Source organism: Pieris napi, chromosome 13 (genome assembly GCF_905475465.1).
Source record: "Pieris napi chromosome 13, ilPieNapi1.2, whole genome shotgun sequence".
NCBI classification, from domain to species: Eukaryota; Metazoa; Arthropoda; class Insecta; order Lepidoptera; family Pieridae; genus Pieris; species Pieris napi.
Window position 1 is genome coordinate 1585701 of NC_062246.1, and position 18583 is coordinate 1604283.

At 31.4% G+C, this 18583-nt stretch overlaps 2 protein-coding genes across 4 annotated transcripts in view; one reads left to right on the top strand and one right to left on the bottom strand.

The window, feature by feature from the left end:
* Positions 1-10632: 10632 nt before the first annotated feature.
* LOC125055460 (LHFPL tetraspan subfamily member 2a protein) lies at positions 10633-14928 on the bottom strand. Its single transcript, XM_047657924.1, has 5 exons — positions 14572-14928; positions 14034-14152; positions 13661-13771; positions 13361-13474; positions 10633-12748 (listed from the first exon to the last, which is right to left on the bottom strand). The coding sequence occupies exons 1-5, from the start codon at positions 14745-14747 to the stop codon at positions 12606-12608; spliced, it is 663 nt and encodes a 220-aa protein (XP_047513880.1). The 5' UTR covers positions 14748-14928; the 3' UTR covers positions 10633-12605.
* Positions 14929-16142: 1214 nt separating this feature from the next.
* LOC125055159 (cullin-1) overlaps positions 16143-18583 on the top strand; it is a 34099-nt gene continuing 31658 nt past the window's right edge. The window contains exons 1-2 of one of the 3 annotated variants that reach the window (XM_047657431.1): positions 16143-16397; positions 18187-18363. In XM_047657431.1, coding sequence (XP_047513387.1) covers positions 18301-18363 — 63 coding nt within the window. In that variant the 5' untranslated portion in view covers positions 16143-16397; positions 18187-18300. Of the gene's footprint in view, positions 16398-16505; positions 16664-18186; positions 18364-18583 lie in introns of those variants that run through there. The other 2 variants (XM_047657433.1, XM_047657432.1) reach the window with 2 other exon arrangements.

Genomic DNA, 18583 nt, shown 5'->3' on the forward strand with positions numbered 1-18583 from the left:
ATTGTCTCCCTAGACTTAGTTCAGGGGCTCCAATATCTGCTAAAAATGTAACTTGTTATTGAATAAAAAAAATTGAATTTTTATTTTGAATAGAGAAAATCTGCGCGTGAAAGAGATGAGTGGAAACAACAAGAGGACTATGTCGGAAGGCCACCTGATCAACTGGCTGTTGATAAATATATATGTATATCTAAATGTATGTAATTGGTTAGAGAATAAAGACATTTATTTATTATGAATCCTTGTAAATCTTAATTATAACTATGTAATACATAAATAAAATACAAATTAATAGAATTTACTTTTGACGTGCGTAATGCGTAATAACAACGTACGTGTATTAATTGGAATCGTTGATTACAGTGTTGCCTTTCCCACGCATTGCGGCTTTTGGCAGATTCTGACCTAACATTACTTTTTGATAACTGGTTTCTGTTTTTAAACCTTTAGGTTAGATATAAAGGTAATATAAATAAAACAGTGGAGCTACAACCTCTTTAGGACTTTCATTTCTGAATCTGTTTCATGATCATTTTTAAATCTTATAGGCAAGTAGGTGGTCAGCCTCCAGTGCCTGACACACGCCGTCGATTTTTTGGGTCTAAGACATGTCGGTTTCATCACGATGTTTTCCTTCACCGTTCGGGCAAATGTTAAATGCGCACATAGAAAGAAAGTCCATTGGTGCTCAGCCATGGATCGAACTCACGACCTCAGGTATGAGAGTCGCATGATGAAGCCACTAAGCTAACACTGCTCTACATAGGTAATATATATACACTATACATTAATCATAAAGATAATCCATATTCTACTGCATAGCAAAAGATTAAACACCAAACTAAATAACACGATATTTCATGGTTTCCATTTTATAAATAGAGTGACGCAAAGAATAAAAATTAAAACGGGAAAATAAATAATCATGGATTTCGAAAAACAAATTCACTTTTACACACAGTAAATACCTATAAAAATTTGAAATTTTAATTCCTAAACAAAGAGGAGATATTTGAGGTAAAAGTGGCCAGTACGACAAAAAGCCAATTTCGTGTGTAAGGACCTAATATTAATACAACTATTATTTTATAAAAGTTGGCAATAGAAGTAGATGTTTGATTTCCGCATCATAATTATTATAATCTACCCTTCGCGTTGTGTTTATTTTCTTATTACAAATATGTAAACTTAATGTAAACTTTAGAACTTTATTAAAACTGGAAATTATTTTTATTATAAAAATATCAGATTAATAAATCGTTTCAATTTTTGGTTCAATTAATTGTACCGGCTTTTAAGGCTAAACGGCGTGTTGGTAAAAGGAAGAAAATATCATGGCTTGGCAATGATAGGGAGTAGATGGGTATTGCGACTGCGGAAGAGTTGCTGCATCTGGCACAGAACCAGACACGCTTCACGAGACTGACGGCCGAACTCCAGTAGGTAATGGTAAGGCACTAAAAGAAGAAGAATTTAAAGGGTCTAATTCTTTAGCCGATAAAAACACAATAAAAACTATTTCGTAATCAAATTTCTTACACATAAGCAGATGTTTTAATGACAATATGTCAAATTTGTGATTGATAAAATCATTAATACGATGCAAATTTTATTGCCGCAAGCTGCGTTTTGACATGTACCAGTATTTTATACAGATTTTAATATGTTTCAGCTCACGAAACCTAAAATTACTTGCGACAATCTGAAGTTGTGTTTACAGCTGTGAGTTTTAAATATATTTAAACATGAATTTGTATTATTATTTTTAGATACCCACATTTAGATTACCCACAAATATAAAAAAATATTACTTCTATCAATTCAAATTGAAGCTAAGTGAATATGTTCGACAAAATTACTTTTAAATTCACTTCTTATAATATTTTATTATTATTAAAAATTGAAGTGATCGAACAGATTTACAATCAAGAATACAGTATTAACAATTTTCTTAACCTAAAAAGTAATAATAAAAACAATTAAAAAGTATTGAAAAGAAAATCAAAACATATTAAAAAGTTTGGTCCCTGTGGCAGTGTACCTTTAACGCTGGCATCTCCTCGCTATATTGTGATACTTATTGTTCTTTTCGTATAATTACTTTTAATTCATATTTCATTGGTTACTTTTAAGTTATTGCATGTACGGCTATCCTTAAAATGATTTTTTTAAGAACGACGATTATGTAATGTTAATCTTAAGTATTATTCTCATGTAATTGATGCACATGCATGTATCTTGTCACAAAATATTGTAAACCTATTTTAAAAGAGTAAGTGTGGAGTTTCTTGCCCATTATTCTCCACACGAAACTACCTTTTAAAAGGGGCAACTAGAATCTTCTTTGTATTTTGACGTTCAAAAGTGCCATTTTAGATGGTCTAATTGAAATAAATGATTTGACTTTGTCTTTGACTTGTTTTCTATGCTATGTGTTCTCTGTAAGTGTTTGTATGTGTTTCGTTAGTGTGCCTTTTGAAATAAAATAAAATAAAGTAAGTGATACATTTTTGTCTATTTTGAGAAATAGTCGTTAAACCTATTTGTATTTTTAACAGTGATATCTCGCTAATGTAAAGCACCCGAAGCGTTCCAATAATGTGATTAATTATAAATTAATATAATAATTTTCGTGTGAGCCACTCGTAATTATTACGAAACGTTTCTAATACAACACTACGTTTGTTTTGATAGCTAACTTTATTTTCATTAATTTTTAATTTTTTTATTATTAGATACTATGGTTAAGATAATTGCAAATACTGTATATTTGATAGTTATATTATATCTAAAAACTACCTATACACTTTTTTTGAAATCTCAAATGGGTCCGAGCGCCTTCATTTCTGTATATGTTTAATTTTTATATTATTTTAAAGTTAGAAGCTTATATGTGGATCAGTCTGTGTGTACCAACACAAAATAATTTAATTTCACCGGTAAAAGTACCCCGGGGTTATAGGCCATATGTCACCATTAACCACAGAGACATATCATAACTGTCACTTTTTGTTAATTATTCTTTATGTAAATTACACCGCATCCGCCATTTTAGGTACATTATTTACCATGTTATCACGAAGCAACAAAATACAATAGAAACCCGATACATCTGCGCGGGCGCATGTCATAACTGACCAATCAGGCGCGAGCTCGCATCGAGTAGGTCACGACTGGGTTCCATATTTGAAATTATTTATGTTCGTTTTGTTGTACTTGTTACTTATGACCTTGTACGGGGAATAATGATACAAACTTTTGCCCGTGGTTTCCTTCACCATAAGCACACATTTTTATATTATACGAGTATATTAGTGATGGAAACACAAAAATGTTATATAGGTGCACATTGGACATAATATTAAAACATTTCTTTCTTTCTTTCTTGTTTGTTTGTCTCACTAAAACTCGAGAATGGCTGGATTGATTTGACTAATTATGCTTTTGCAATATTTCTGGAAGTTCAGGGAAGGTTTAAATGATGGGAAATATAAATTATAAGTAAAGAAAAATTCTAGCAACGGCAATTTCATTTTCAAATAAAAACTGTTCTAGGTGGGAAATTGATATCTTTTGTCTTTTTAGAAAAAAAAATTGTCTCTTGGTTGTCATATATTTAATAGCCTTCAGAAATTTGTGTTTCATAGCTGTAGTAGGTATAAGGTCCGATCTCTTTTATCTGTTTGAAAAAAAATATTAAATTTTGACGCAAATATATTATGTTAGGTGGTACGAAGTTTACCGGGTCATCTAGTATGAATAAATTAGTATGATATTTGTTTTTCCGTTAAGTTCCATTACGTAAATAGTTGAAGTTTTCTATGGAAAGGTGAATAAAAAGAGGTTAAGAAGGGGAAGATTTTATCTCTTTTTTATATTTTTGCTATGAGTTTTAGATTTTTGATTTAATTTGCTTTGTTCAATTAGTTTTGTCTAAATAACTTTGTTTTATTTGCAGTTTTCCACTTCTTGCTTTAATTTAATTTTTTTTCTCATAGTGGTTGCCTGGAGGAGATCGCTTGAATGCGATAAGGCCACCAGTTGCCCTCCTTTTTACTCAATTATTTTAATTGTACTATATTTCTGATATTGATGACGTTCTTATGTATAGAAAAAAATATTTGTAATTTGTTGTACCTATGTTGAAACTTTCTTATGAAGTAGGTACGTAGTTTATGAATCTGTATTAATTAAATTTGGCCAATACAATACTTAATACACAAAGACAACTTCCACACAAATTTCAAATGACGTCACAAGCGTAATGCGCAATTTGTGCGTTATATAAAATCTGTGTAAAACAAAAGAAAAACTTGATTGATGTACTATCCGCCTTGAGCGACGTCAGGCGTAATCACTAGTTTTCATGTGATTGATTTATCGATGTTCATGAGTACTAAGAATTGCCTATATATAAGCAGATATCAACATTTCATAACTGTTAAACATCAATGACAAAACCCTCGGGTTTTCGCCGCATATCTTTTTGAAGTAAAACTTCTTTAGGCGCATGAGGGTAAATTTTTACTAAAACGTCACGAATATTTGCAGCGTTTTTGTCGAAAGGGAGAGAGCGATTGAGATCGATGGAGAGAGAGTGAGAAGGGTGAATCACCTTATAGAAATTCTATTTTGAAAATTAAAATTTCGTAAAGAGTAGGTATTCATGAAATAATCATGACGAATGACGCAAATGACGAATTTTAAATTAAAATGCCACGTGTTTTTATATCGAAGAAATAATATTAAAAAAAATTATAATTTGTATTAATTTTCGACACTTTTAATATTTTAATGACAAGTAAATTCATTAAATTCCTAACATATGTTCCTTTTTCCCTCCCTCTAAGTCTCGGAAATCTATAGTTTTAGATTTGTATAAATATGAACAAGAGTTAAAAATTCCTTTGCCAAAGAAGTTTCACTTCTGACATGTGTAGGTACTTTGTACGCACGTACTTTTTTTTTAGAACCGGGCAAACGGGAGGCTCATCTGATGTCAAGCGATATCGCCCATGGACACTCTCAATTCCAGAGGCCTCGCGAGTGCGTTGCCGGCCTTTTAAGCAGTACCTACGCTTTTTTCCTGAAAGACGCTTAGTCGAATTGGTTCGGAAATACTTCTTTCAGTAGGCAGCAGGTTCGAAATGCTCGAAATATCTGTCAGTCAGTGAAACTCAAAAAAAGGCTGCTATAAAGTGTACCTAAGGTCTTTTCGAGCTTAGAATCATTAATTAATAAGAAACTATACCTTTTTAAGGGTAATTTAAATAATATTGGGTCAAACACTATTAAATAACCTGTGAGAAGCAACATACGTCAATACATAAGATTCGAATTTAAATTTCTAAGTTGCTAATTAATTTCGAACCCTACATTTTGTTATTTAAGTACATAGGGTAAAAATATTGTTGTAAAGTACACCGCAGACACGCACTTTTAATAATACAACTGATAACACGCTTATGTGTAACCTAAGCCGGCCCTAATGTCACATTGGCTGACACATCACACGCGTAAATTTTGGGTGACCTACCGGTTTTCTCGCAACGTTTCGTTACAGACGCGGTACGAATACTTCCGTGCGCCAAAAACGTGCACATAATTTTTTTTTACAGCTTACATATGGCCAAATTTCAACCAAAAATATTAGAAAACTTATACAATTAAGTATTTTTTTATAAAATTAACAGAAAACCTTTTTGACGTGATAACGTCTTTAAAATCGTTTTAGTCGGGTGACATGTTCAGAAACTTGTGTCACACCAAAACCTCACGAGCGCGATCGCAGGTATAACGAGAGAGAGACGGACCGATCTCCCGTCTCATCTCACTCTAGCGGCATACAAACGAATGGAGATTTTCTCGTGCGGTTAAGTTTTCGTTGAATGTTTAACAGTGAAACAAAATGTGAAGTGCAAGTGAAGTGTTACAACAATTGCAACAAAAAAAGGTGAATAAAATAAAATAGCCTACTTACTAACAATTAACATTCTTGAATAAACTTGTAAAAGTAATGAAAGATGGAAAAAAGACACGTGTAAACAAACGAAATTTAGAGGTTATGTTATGATAAAAAACTTAACTAAGACGTTATCACGTAAACATCTCGATCGTAAACCTACTTTACAAACAACCAATATTTTTTTTTTATGTTACAGGACACTGTGCTGCCGGCCTTTTAAGAATTGATACGCTCTTTTCTTGAAGGACCCTAAGTCGAATTGGTTCGGAAATACTTCAGTGGGAAGCTGGTTCCACATGGTGGTGCGCGGCCGAAATTGTATTAAGATTGCCTTTTGCTATGTATAAATCATTTCGAAGTATATGTTTAAATCATAGTCGGTAAAATACCCCCTACGCTTCACAAATAGTATCAATAATTCACAAGGGCGCTCTCCGGCGAAGAGTCGAGAAAACTATTAAGCTGCGAGTCGCGAGAGTAAGCGGGGATTGGGAGCTTGTTGTCGCTGGACAGAGCGAGTCGAATACACAGCAAAAAGGTTATGGCAGCGGTGATAATTGTACGGTACGTACAGTCTCATAATCTCTTCCAGCAAGTATGCGCTACAATATTATATCCTTAGGTTCAATCCCGTGGATTGGGATTCCCTTTGTTTAAAAGTTTAGCTAAAACGATTGCGTCTTACAATTGAGGTACCTTCGTTTTGGGATATATGCGACGGCAATGTTTTTTGCGATACCAAGGGCCAAAACCAGTCTGTTGCACAGATCCCTATTGTCAAAGAAAGACGTTGCGCCTACTGAATGCTGTCTCCGACACTATCGACATATACAGCGATATTGTCTATATATATATATATATAGATATATATATATATATATATATATATATGTGTGTTTATTGTATTTTACTTTATTATATTTTATTTATCTCGACATAATCGTATAGGCATAGTCTGTAAGGATAATGTATGTATTTCTGTAAATAAATAAATATTCGTTGGTTCTCCTGATTATGAACTTATATCGTGTGTGCTACCGACTTAAGATGTGATAATCATTATAAAAGCCATGTCATAATAGGCTAACAAGAAAGAAATATGTATTATTATAGGTTACGTCTAGATCGGTGGGGTTTTAAATATTAATTGACAAATCGCGGCCATTTTGTCGTTTATGGAATCAAATGACAAACCTGTGTAGTTATACATTTAAGAAAAGGTATTAATTTGTGAAATTATAGTTCATTTAAGTATGAAATTAGTGTATGTTAAGTATACCTAAGGTATATGGTGGAAGGCGTGGGTCATATTATGATATTTATTTATTTACAAATATTATTTATTTATTTCTTTTATTCACACTTCGTTGCAATAAACATAAAAGAAACACAAATAATCCAATTCATAAAATTATAAGGGAAGCAACGGGCGGCCTTATCGCTAATAAGCGATCTCTTCCAGGCAACCCTAGTAATAGAAAAACTAAAAAAATAATTGTATAGATTCATGAACAGCGAATAGTGATGCAATACAAAAGAAAAAGAAACACAAGAATTACACTAGTCACGATTGATCAGGATAGGATAAGGTTAAGAAATGTTTATACAGAAGAGTTTTAAAAGATGATAGGGAGGTAGTGAATCGTATGAAGTCGGGCAGCTTAGACCACAACTTATTAGCGGAGATCCTAAATGAATTGCCTATGAAGGATGAATTAATAACCCTGCCTTGTTCTACGTTCCTCACATCAACACATTATGCAGAAAACTCAGTTTTGTATCGCGCAGCCCAGGAACGACCAAAATTTAAGGCTTGACTTGTTTAAGCTATCGCGGAATATGCTTAAAACTAGTACTAACAATATCCATAGCACTAAATCACCTTCGCCATGAGCACATACACATCCTCATATAAACACCCTCACATTCAGACCAACACACAGCCGAGCCGAATTAGGTAGGTATTATAAGTAGATATATATATACTAGCAGACCGGCCAAGCGTTGCTGTGGCTAAGGTTTTAGTTATATTAGATAGCAGTAACCTATTCAAGGGAAACGGTAGGAGAACACCAGTCATGGGGACCACCATGCTTCTTTGGTGGTAATGCCATTAAATTGTAGCTTATTTGAAACGTTGGTACTTTCAACACAGCGCCATCTATTAGAATTGTGACTATCAAATAATAAACAAATATTTTGCAATAACGTAATATTGCGGCTATAAATTGAGATGTAAGCTATCCTATCTTTTAAATTAGATCAAACTGCACACGGTGTGCAAATTTGATTGAAATCGGTTCGGTAGTTTCGGAGTCCATAGCGGACAAACAACGTGACACGTAATTTATATATATATTAAGATTAGTCTTTATTTAATAATTATCATTTATTTTTTACATTCGTAAATGTTTAAACCTGTTTTTAAATATAATTGTTTTGTTGTACCTATATCTATACTTTATGTTAGCTGTAGGACTAAGAAATAAATAAATATAATCATTAAGGCTATTTGGAAATAAAGGAAAACGCTAAAACTTTATTAATTTTAAAGCGCAGTTTAAAATATACTTAGAGAAGTTTTTAATAATTTTACCACCCATAGTTTTCACAAAGCTGCAAGAGCGGGGCGCTTGTTGACCCTGTACTTAATGTGTAGAGTATACAGAAAAAAGGTTATGTTTGCGTGTCGATGACCTCCATGGGAAATTTGATGTAGAGGACTTCGCCAGAATAATTTCACAAAGGCTCCACCATCACGTGAATGACGAGGCTATTCTACTTCTTCATACCACGGGCCTAGTGACAAGTAAGAAAAGCATTTGAATAAGTTAACGAGTGTTATTGCACCTTAGTATTACGTGCTAAACAAAGGTAAATGAAAAAATTGTTCACAAGAATGCCATCAAACCAAGCGTTAACAGGAGTATTTGACAGCACTCTTCAAACACAGTATATATAGCAAGTTTAGTAGACAACCCCGGGCACTAACTAACTGTCCTTTAACTGTAAATACTTATTTATGTGTGTTTTAAGAACACTGTCAAACACTTTTGCTACGATTGTGGTGAGTCAGTTAGGCCAATTATTTAAATTTGTAACATTACCTAATTTATTATTTACTACTGGAACTACAACAGTTTTCATCGAATTATTTGGTAGGTAGCAATGTAATGTAGTACCGCGATGTAGACAAACCTCCATCCATCGCGACCAGGGAACTAATTGCTAAAATTGATTCACATATTTTACTACGCGAAAAGCTTCAGTGATTGTCACAAATATGCCAAGTATCAGACATATTTTAAAATAAAACAAAATCTATTTTTTATACGTATAATTCATACACAATACTAAATGTATAATTCAAATACAGTGTATAGACATGCAAAAAGTCGCAAAATATAAATTTGTATAAAATACTCTTAAGACTAAGTTTGTAATATGGCTAATATGCTAAGATTTGACAAGTTCATTTGAACCCTGTCATCTGTCAAATTCCGATGACTATTTGACATGAGATAGACTACTTATCTACGTCCGCACCCTTAGCTTTCTCTTTATTTTTTTTGAAATGTCAAGCATACCATAAAATTGTATCTAAAAACTAGCAAACATATCGTTTTAATTGCCAGTGCCTGTTCAAATACGGTACAATAACTCCACAAAAATACACAATACTTTTTTCTACTATACGCTACTATAAATTATGCGCCAATATTAAAAGACTAAGGGTACAGAACGCATAATAAAGGAATTAAAATAATATTTCCCGCCTAAAATCGCTAGTAAATTTCTTAATAAGTATTAATTTAAAAAATAATGGCAGTCTTCAGCCTTATTAACGTATACATTATACCTGCTCCACATTGTATTTACGGCTCAAAAAATAAATAAAAAAATGCCTCATATACAATTCTAAATAGTAAAATAAGATACAAAAATAAATGAGTATAACATGAAACACGAAACCAATTTAATACTGATAAATTTTTCTAAAATTAAATTTTGTTTAAGTTTAGATCCCAACTCCGAGCTTCATTACAGGACCAGAGTCAATATTATTTATTACGAAAACCTAAATCGTATTGTAAAAATCTCACACATTATGAAATAAAAAAATAAAAAATGTCACTTCTATGAAGTTTTTATCGAGCAGCGCCGGTGCATCGTGACTCCCAATAGCAAAAGCAATAGAGAACCACTGTTTGAGATTTTTATCGATTTCCATGTCCTGATGTTGCAATCAGCGCTACGGATATTGAAAGAACTACATATATCGAAACTACAAACTCGTGGTGATCTGATGTTAAACTTCCAATAAGTTACACAGTACGGACGCAGTTACAACATATATAATATATATATCAGAAATCCTATATTGCAATGTTCATAATTTTTATAAATATAAAAATAATAATAAAAATATAAAACTTTTTAAGAGATAGAAACTATAAATGCGTAAATTTGCAACGAGTTTCGTAAATAAATTCGCGTTTGTATCGTAATGTATTTCGGACGTAATTCAAAGACAATATTATGGCCATTTGTGATCGTCACTGACATAGATTATAGAATCTCCAAGAAAAAACCTTGTATCTTTACTAGGTTATGTAAATGTTTATAAATATTATACGTCAATAAAAAAATATATGCAATTGAATTCGTCCTACTATGAAACTTGAAGATTATGAAGAGTAACATTCAGTAATGAGACAGCTCTGACTCCAGTGCATCAAAAAGAAATTGGATTTGACATAAGAGTCACAATTCATCACAAGTCTCGTTTCTGAATCTTACCCTTAAATCTCCTGAATTAAAAATACTTATAATGGCACATTTAGATCCTGATTAATTACAAAATGTTCCAATTATTTAAAAAAATAATTATTATCATATTATAAATGATAAAACATTTAAAATTATATAAGGTGTCCATGATATTCGAATACGAAGAGGACTAATGTAAAATTGAATACATATTGTTTTTTAAATCAAATAACAAAGACTTTTTCCGTTTACAATAGCCAACTACATAAATTTTAAGTTAAATATGTATGCAAATTTAAATATGATTTAAAATAACAAAATCTATAATTATTCATTTTAAATTTTGTCTTAAAAGTCTTCTTATATTATAATAAAAATTAGCACTTTATCACTAATAAATAGTTTATACAAATATAAGTTTTGCAAGAAAATATTTAAACAAAACTCTTGTTTATAAATATTGATGTTGGTAGATTTGTATACTAAGGCATTACAGAAATATTTTCGTATAAAAAATATATATGGAAGCCATTAATCAGTCTGTATATTCGAGTCATAATGTACGAGACACGACATTGAACTATTTCTCCTTTGATAAAACGTTTAGAATACAAAATATATAGGTATAACAATGGTTGTGTAACATATAAACATGTGATGTACAAAAATTAGCAATAGCTAGAAAAAAAATATCAAATCACTTTTGAGCATCAAAAACTTTATAAATAAATAAAATGACAATAGACATCTGTCACTGCATACTCTAAATGTCAATTGTCAAATAGAAGTAATATCCGAAGTAATCATAATATAGGATATGTTAAACGGAAGGACCCCCTTATTTACAAAATTTTTAACTAAAGTTATGTCTCTTTTTGTCACAAGGTAAAAACAATTTAATAGCAAGAGATGCAAGAGTAATAAATAAAGGGGTTAATGTGACAATGCAATAGATTATAATCTTACACTAATGTTCACAAAAATGTGATGAGTATTCTAGAATGAAAAGAAGTATAAATGCACCTGGTAACAGCACCATTTGTGAATTATAGAAACTGTAGGAACTATAGACGTATTCAATTGTTGGTACGCTTCTCACAAAGGTAACACAACACGGCTATAAGTGGCTATAAAAGTATATTTTGGCCATAGATTACTATTTTTATTTAAATGCGAACTGTCAGAAGGCTCACGAGTGTGTTGCCGGTCTTTAAAGACAAATGATATGCAGTCATATGCTCAGTTTGATTCAAAACAACAACCCACTATTTGCCAATCAGCATGGTATAATAATTATATTATCCATTTCACAGCTCTAAGAAAAATTAAAAAAAAAATAGTTTAAATGACACTTTAACATTTTCAGCTCATTGCTTACTATATAAATTCAATCATTATTATTTATTGATTTATTTGTGAAACCTTTTACTTAAATTTTGTATTTTCATGATTATATGATTTCTGAGATCTCTCTTATTATTATTTTCCTATTCCTGGTCAATTATTTAGCTTGTGATATATGTCATACCATACTTCATCGAAATTTCAGCAGTTAAATCATATGTATTTCGAAGTTCTCAAGTCGAAAACTCGTTAACTCGTTTTTTTTTGCATTTCCATTGACATTAGAGCTATCGAGATTCCACTGTATTGAAACAATTTAAGACAACATAATGAATGTAACAGTCCGTTACCTATTAGATAAATAAGTTTGAAAGAGTAATGTAGGAACCACAAGGGTGATTCAACAATGATACTTCATAGATTTCTCATAAATGTGAAAAGAGTCAAACTAACACTGGTTCCAGTACTAATTACCACCAAAAGCCTTTCCAACCGTATTTCTATTTTCACCAGTACCTTATAGGTATCATGCTAGGCAAATCAGCTGTTTCCCTTCATCCATTTTAAACTGGACTTTGTCAGAATTAGCCGCTTTATCCGCTATCTTTGATAAAGCACTTGCCAAAAACACTAGACCCACTCCGAGTATTGTCATGTATAGGGCCCAACCTGGAAAAAGCAAATAAATTATGTAATAAGGTGTCATTATAATTTTTATTTAAAGTACGGAGGGCAAACGGACGGGAGGCTTACCTGATTTTAATAGAAACCGACGCCCGTGGACACTCTCAATGCCAGAGGCAATTAAAATTGCAATTTAAAATGTATCCTACATTAGGTTTCTTGAATTACTACTATCTATGGTATTGTTAAACAAATGTTTGACAACTGACTCTGACTATCACAAAACCTTTGAATAAAATGTCATGTACTTTATCCACTAAGCCACAGAAGAAGTACCAATCAACTATTGCAATTTTCAAACAAACTACTCCCATACTTTTAGAGCTATTACGCACTGTCGACTTGTCGCCGGCGACTCGGTCGTTGGCGACTGTGAGTTTCTACAGTTTAAATAGATGTCTACGCACTTGGTCGTCGGTCGCCCAAGCGACTGGGCGACTCGCCGCGTCGTGGCGACAAGTCGACAGTGCGTAATAGCTCTTAAGGTGAAAAGTAGAATTATGATCATTAACATCCAGCTTTAGGTACATATTCCAAAATATGTCTTAGTAATCCTATATATTTGTATTTTTTATTTGTGTATTTTATAAGCCTTACCAATAGAACAGTCCCCAGGTATGTAAGGCTCAGAGTATTCACCACAAAGCCGCTTTACTCGGGCAGCACCCCAACCCCAAGGATAAAGCAGTATACCCAGCACACCAAACAAACCTAAAAAATTATGATTAATAATATTTAGTGCTTGCTACATACACTTTGTCTGTTTGTATTTTGTCTACACTTTGTTTACGTAATCAATTCTATTTTAAAAAAATAATTCATTAAAACGAAAAATAGTATTTAGTATTATTTTTTAAATTCAAAAACCACTAATCTCTTAATCAATTGTAAATTTACCTCCCAATGCCTGAGTGGCACCTGCAAGTGATATTACACTCTTTTTAAATACAGATTGGACACAGCATGCCAAAACTCCTGCAAGTACTGTAGAAAACTGGATAGCTGCACCTGAAAAATGTATTAATATTATGATTGTATGATGCCACTTCTACCCTAGTCACCTTTTGTTTTTCATAAGATAACTGTGAAACATTGAGATAGAAGCAAGAATAGTATGCATATTTCATTTAAAACCCCCTTACAAAAGCAGAAATGTCTATACACACACTTGTGCCATCAGGTTCTGTTTCTTTGATCTAATATTTCTATTAGGTTTGCCATCAACTTTATGGGTCCTCTAATATGCAACACAAGAGTGATAAATACTTACAAAAGGATAAAAAAAACATTGCTGCCTTCCAAGGAGTAGGATACACATATGAATCGGTTGCAAGTCCATAGAGTGAGAATGGAGCACAATGGTTTCGGTCATGTTCTGTACGTATACATCTATAAATTTAAAGGCTCATAAACAAAAATATAAAATAAGGTGTAATTAGTTAAAAATATTATAACACAATTAGTTTTGACAATTTATAACTGTGTTAAATATGAATTTTAAAAACCAAATGTCATAAAACTTTTAACAGACATCTATATGTATGACCTTTAACAAGATAACAGTAGAAGAAACAAATCCAAATCAATTTTTTTACGAAAAACATACTTATGAAAAACCTAAATAATAGTGATAACAATATATTTCATTCCCTTTAACTTAAATCAGTTGAATAATTTAGTCATGATAAAAGCGCAATGATCCCTTTAGATCAGGAAATGATCGCATATATCATAGGGCCACATAATAATAAATTGATCTTAAAAGGAAGTCGAGTTACAATAACTGACACCAATACGAGAATACAAACCTATTGTAGATACCAACACTGGGAACATAAAAACTGGTAATATTGTTTTCATTCACTATGTTTGGCTGGCCGAGCAACCATTTAGGCGTCATAACACCGGTCAAAATTAGCATAAAAGCAGCCAAACTTATCAGCAGCCATGCTAGACTGCGGCCGGTTATAATAACATAACACATAGCTTATTAATTATTCTAATTTCGTTTTCTTGTAAACAGTATACAATAAGTTTCTTAAAAACTGTTAAGAGGATAAGACAATAAAAAGGTAGAACGCTTACAACTTCCAGTTCTACCTCTCAATCCTCATATACAACTCACGTATCACGATACAAATGAAAACAATGAAATTCGTTCAAAATTCAATCAGCAATCAGCATGATTGTCATTGAAAATTTCAATTTGACATTTGGATTCAATGTATTGTCAATGTCAATAATTTATTGTATACGAGACTTCTGACTCGGATACGAAATTCAAAGTTCGTGCTAAGTCTATAGTCCTTTTCACGAAAGAAGTCCCCCAGACGCGGCGCTGCAATCGCATGACGTAATGTTGCCATTTATGAGTAAAAAATTTACCTATTTTATTTACATTTAGCAGATGTAATTTATCAAGTAATATTATTTTCTGTATACTTCGATGAAACAATATTTCTGTTATGTAAAAACTATATATTTATTTACTTATATTAGCGGTGTTCTACCTACTTACAGGGAAAAGATGAGAAAATAGGGTAAAGAAAAGCAATACAATTTTTTATTCAGAGTTTTATTGCATAATTGTTGGGTTACAATTTTTTTCGAAGTACACACCGCTGTTATACCTTCGTTTGTAATTCTTGTTACAGTTATTTCTGACACACCTGCAATTAAATTATGAACAATTAAAAATAATAATAACTTTAAGTTTATAATGCTTATGTAATATATGTTTTAATTTCAGTTACCTAGTTTCATCACGTTATGTATTTGTTGAATTTTGTCGCAAAAACTAATTTATATCATAAAAGTCCCATCAATACAGCAAAAAAATATTAAATGGCAACTCTAAAAAGTACCTGTTATGGCGGCAATTCTCTTCCGAACATTGTTTAGTTGTATTAAAACACCTTGATTCTTATGTGCCGCTTCACAGAACTCTTTCACCTTTAATATCATTTCTCGAGCCGAACTTTTTACAACTTTTGGCATTGTAATCAATATTTAAAATGCACTAAGCTAGTTAAAAATTCACAAAAATCTACCACAACAAACGAACTTGATAACATCGACGAATGACAACATTGCCGACCTGTCAAATTTAGTTCCAAAAATATCCGCGGGACTTCTTTCATGAAAAGCACTATAGTTTCTGAATTGTACCCTAATGCATATTTCAAAGTTATTCTTATTTTATAATTTTTTAAATTAATATTTATTATTATATTCTTTTATTATATATTGATTATTTGAGTAATAAAAAATCTAAAAAAAATATACAACTTGTGTCATATTGAACGCATCTTTATACCAATAATAAGAACGACACCTAGTGTCAATACCGAAAATCAATAGCTTCTCAAGTGACAATTGACTAATACCAATGGACAATTTCTCAAATATTGGCATAATTAGGCGTTCGCTCTTATTTTCTTTTTCTTTGTATTCTAACGTGATTTGAATGTACGTGAAATGTTTCTAGCCAATTAAACTTTATACAGAACTATTAAAGTAAATGCAATTTATTCTTCACTAGAAGATATTGCAACGGAAAAATATATTACTTTTTTATCATTTTGTGTTTGAAGTGAAATGTGGTCGATGACAGTGTAAAACGGGTGTTTGCTACGTAAGTATAATCTAAACAAATTGTGATATCCCTTAGTTCTAAACGAAACAAGTCTTTAGTATTCTATTTCGTTTTGTTGTATTATAATAGCAGACTGACAATAAATAATGACAAGTCTTGTAAATTTAGATGATGCCCAATTGTATTCGACATAAAAAGCGATAGAATAACATGAAAAAGTCTGATATTTGTAAAAAACTAATTTTTTATGGTTTTCGCGTGTTCAAATCAGTGCCATAGCTGTGATCTGTATTTATACGAATCTGGTACGTCTTAGCTAAGGATAAGAAAAAAAACATGTTTCGTTTGCCCTTGTTGATTGCAAAATCTCTTTGTCGAATAGACTTTTACTTTTTAATCATTGTTCGTGTGACGATTTCCCGTTGTAAAAAAAATACGCGGATAGAATCTACCTACTGCGTGATAAGTTTGATGTAAACTTTCTTACATTAAAACAAAACAATATGATAATATTGGCACAGTTAATGCATGATTAAACATTGTTTGGTAATTTGTAAATACAGAAATACCTGCTTTTTGTCTTTATAATGCAGAAATAACTTGAAAAGCTTGATGCTTAACATCAATACAAATTATGTAAGTGTTGTGCAAATGTTAGTATGAAAAACTTGTTATTTACACACACTCACTTGTATATAAAAGAAGATAATAATATTAATTAAATTTTCGTGGAACAAACTCTCCAACCTTGATGTTTTCAAAGTAGAAAACAATAAGAAACATCAAAATATTTAAAATGACTTTATTTTCAAATTTTTTGTGTGTACATTGCTATACAAAAGCAGTATACTTTGTAATAAGAATCACACAAATAATAAACAAATAGAAAGTATAATTTAACAAAGGTAACAGGATTTGATATGATTTAAATAGTAAACTTAAACCCAATATTATGATAGCTCTATTTAACCTAAATGCTAATTAATGGTCTATTCAGTAATTATCAAACAAAGACATAGCCTTGACATTGTGTTGAAATAAACTGATTTCATTTTAATTGTGCCAAGGAAGACTATGAATTGTAGGTTGGTTAAATAATAATTAGTAATCTTGAATTAGAGCAAAAAAAATAAATTATTATTGCTACAATAAAAATTATTTATTGCTGCAATACTTATACTTACCAGATAATATTAATTTATTCTATCTTATATCTAAGTTCCAAGTTAACAAATGTTATTATTTGCTTTATTGTGATTATAATGTATTTATATAAAAGTTTTGCTGCTATATTTCATAGGTTATTTTCACAATTAAGAACCTAATTAAACCCTAGGAAAAGAGGGTAGGTTTCCTGAAAATTATGGATTTTTTTCTGTAGTATGTTGATTCAAATAAAACTTTTTAAACTGATCCTGTACATTTGGGTTACATACCATATGCAGATATGTTTGATACATGTTTAAACATAATATATTTGGTGTAAATATAGAAATAGAAAAGTCATAGATTGGCTTATTTTGTTTTTTAATTGCTCTATACTTGGATTCTTTTGGGTAACTTTTAAGTCTTCTTATAATACCTAGGTTTAGGGTGATCACATAAGATCTTTTCAATGAAGCCATACATAAACAGATTATGAGATAAAACTTCTTTGTGGTTTTATTTTAGTTGCTTGTTATAGTAAATATCATCTGCTTAGTAGATTGTATAATGTGTCAACTGTTTATGCTGAAAATTATTGTGTTTATTATAAATATTTTTATTTTAATGGTTGATGAAATAAAAATTAAATATTTGTTTCTATGTTATGTGTGTTTTGTTTCAGACAGTCCTAGAAGCACAAGACAGTTTGACCAAGCTATGCTGTAAATAGTTGTAATCCATCTTCCGTATAGTGTATAGTGAGTGGATAGTGTTTATAGTGCTAGTGTGTTATATAATGAGCGGACAGAACCGTCTTAACATGCCTCCACCACCTTTGAGACAGATTGACTTGGATCAGGTATGTTTTATCTTTTAAAAACAATTTAAATACAGACTATTAGTCTGTGACATTTTCCTTTTAAATAACAATACAACCTTATATACCAACTGAGATTCCAAGAGATTCACAAAACACAAATAATATCATAATTGGTATACTCATACTGAAATAAAGAAAAACATCCAACACCCCAGTGAGACTTATCGCCATCAGATTTGAGAGGTATTTTCATAATTAA

Excerpts from the sequence above, each read along its gene's own strand:
- LOC125055460 (XM_047657924.1), bottom strand. The coding sequence starts at position 14,747 with ATGTGTTATGTTATTATAACCGGCCGCAGTCTAGCATGGCTGCTGATA. Across the intron at positions 14,153-14,571 it reads AGTGTTGGTATCTACAATAG|ATGTATACGTACAGAACATG; the intron begins GTTTGTATTCTC and ends TTAAATTTATAG. Across the intron at positions 13,475-13,660 it reads TGCCACTCAGGCATTGGGAG|GTTTGTTTGGTGTGCTGGGT; the intron begins GTAAATTTACAA and ends ATAATTTTTTAG.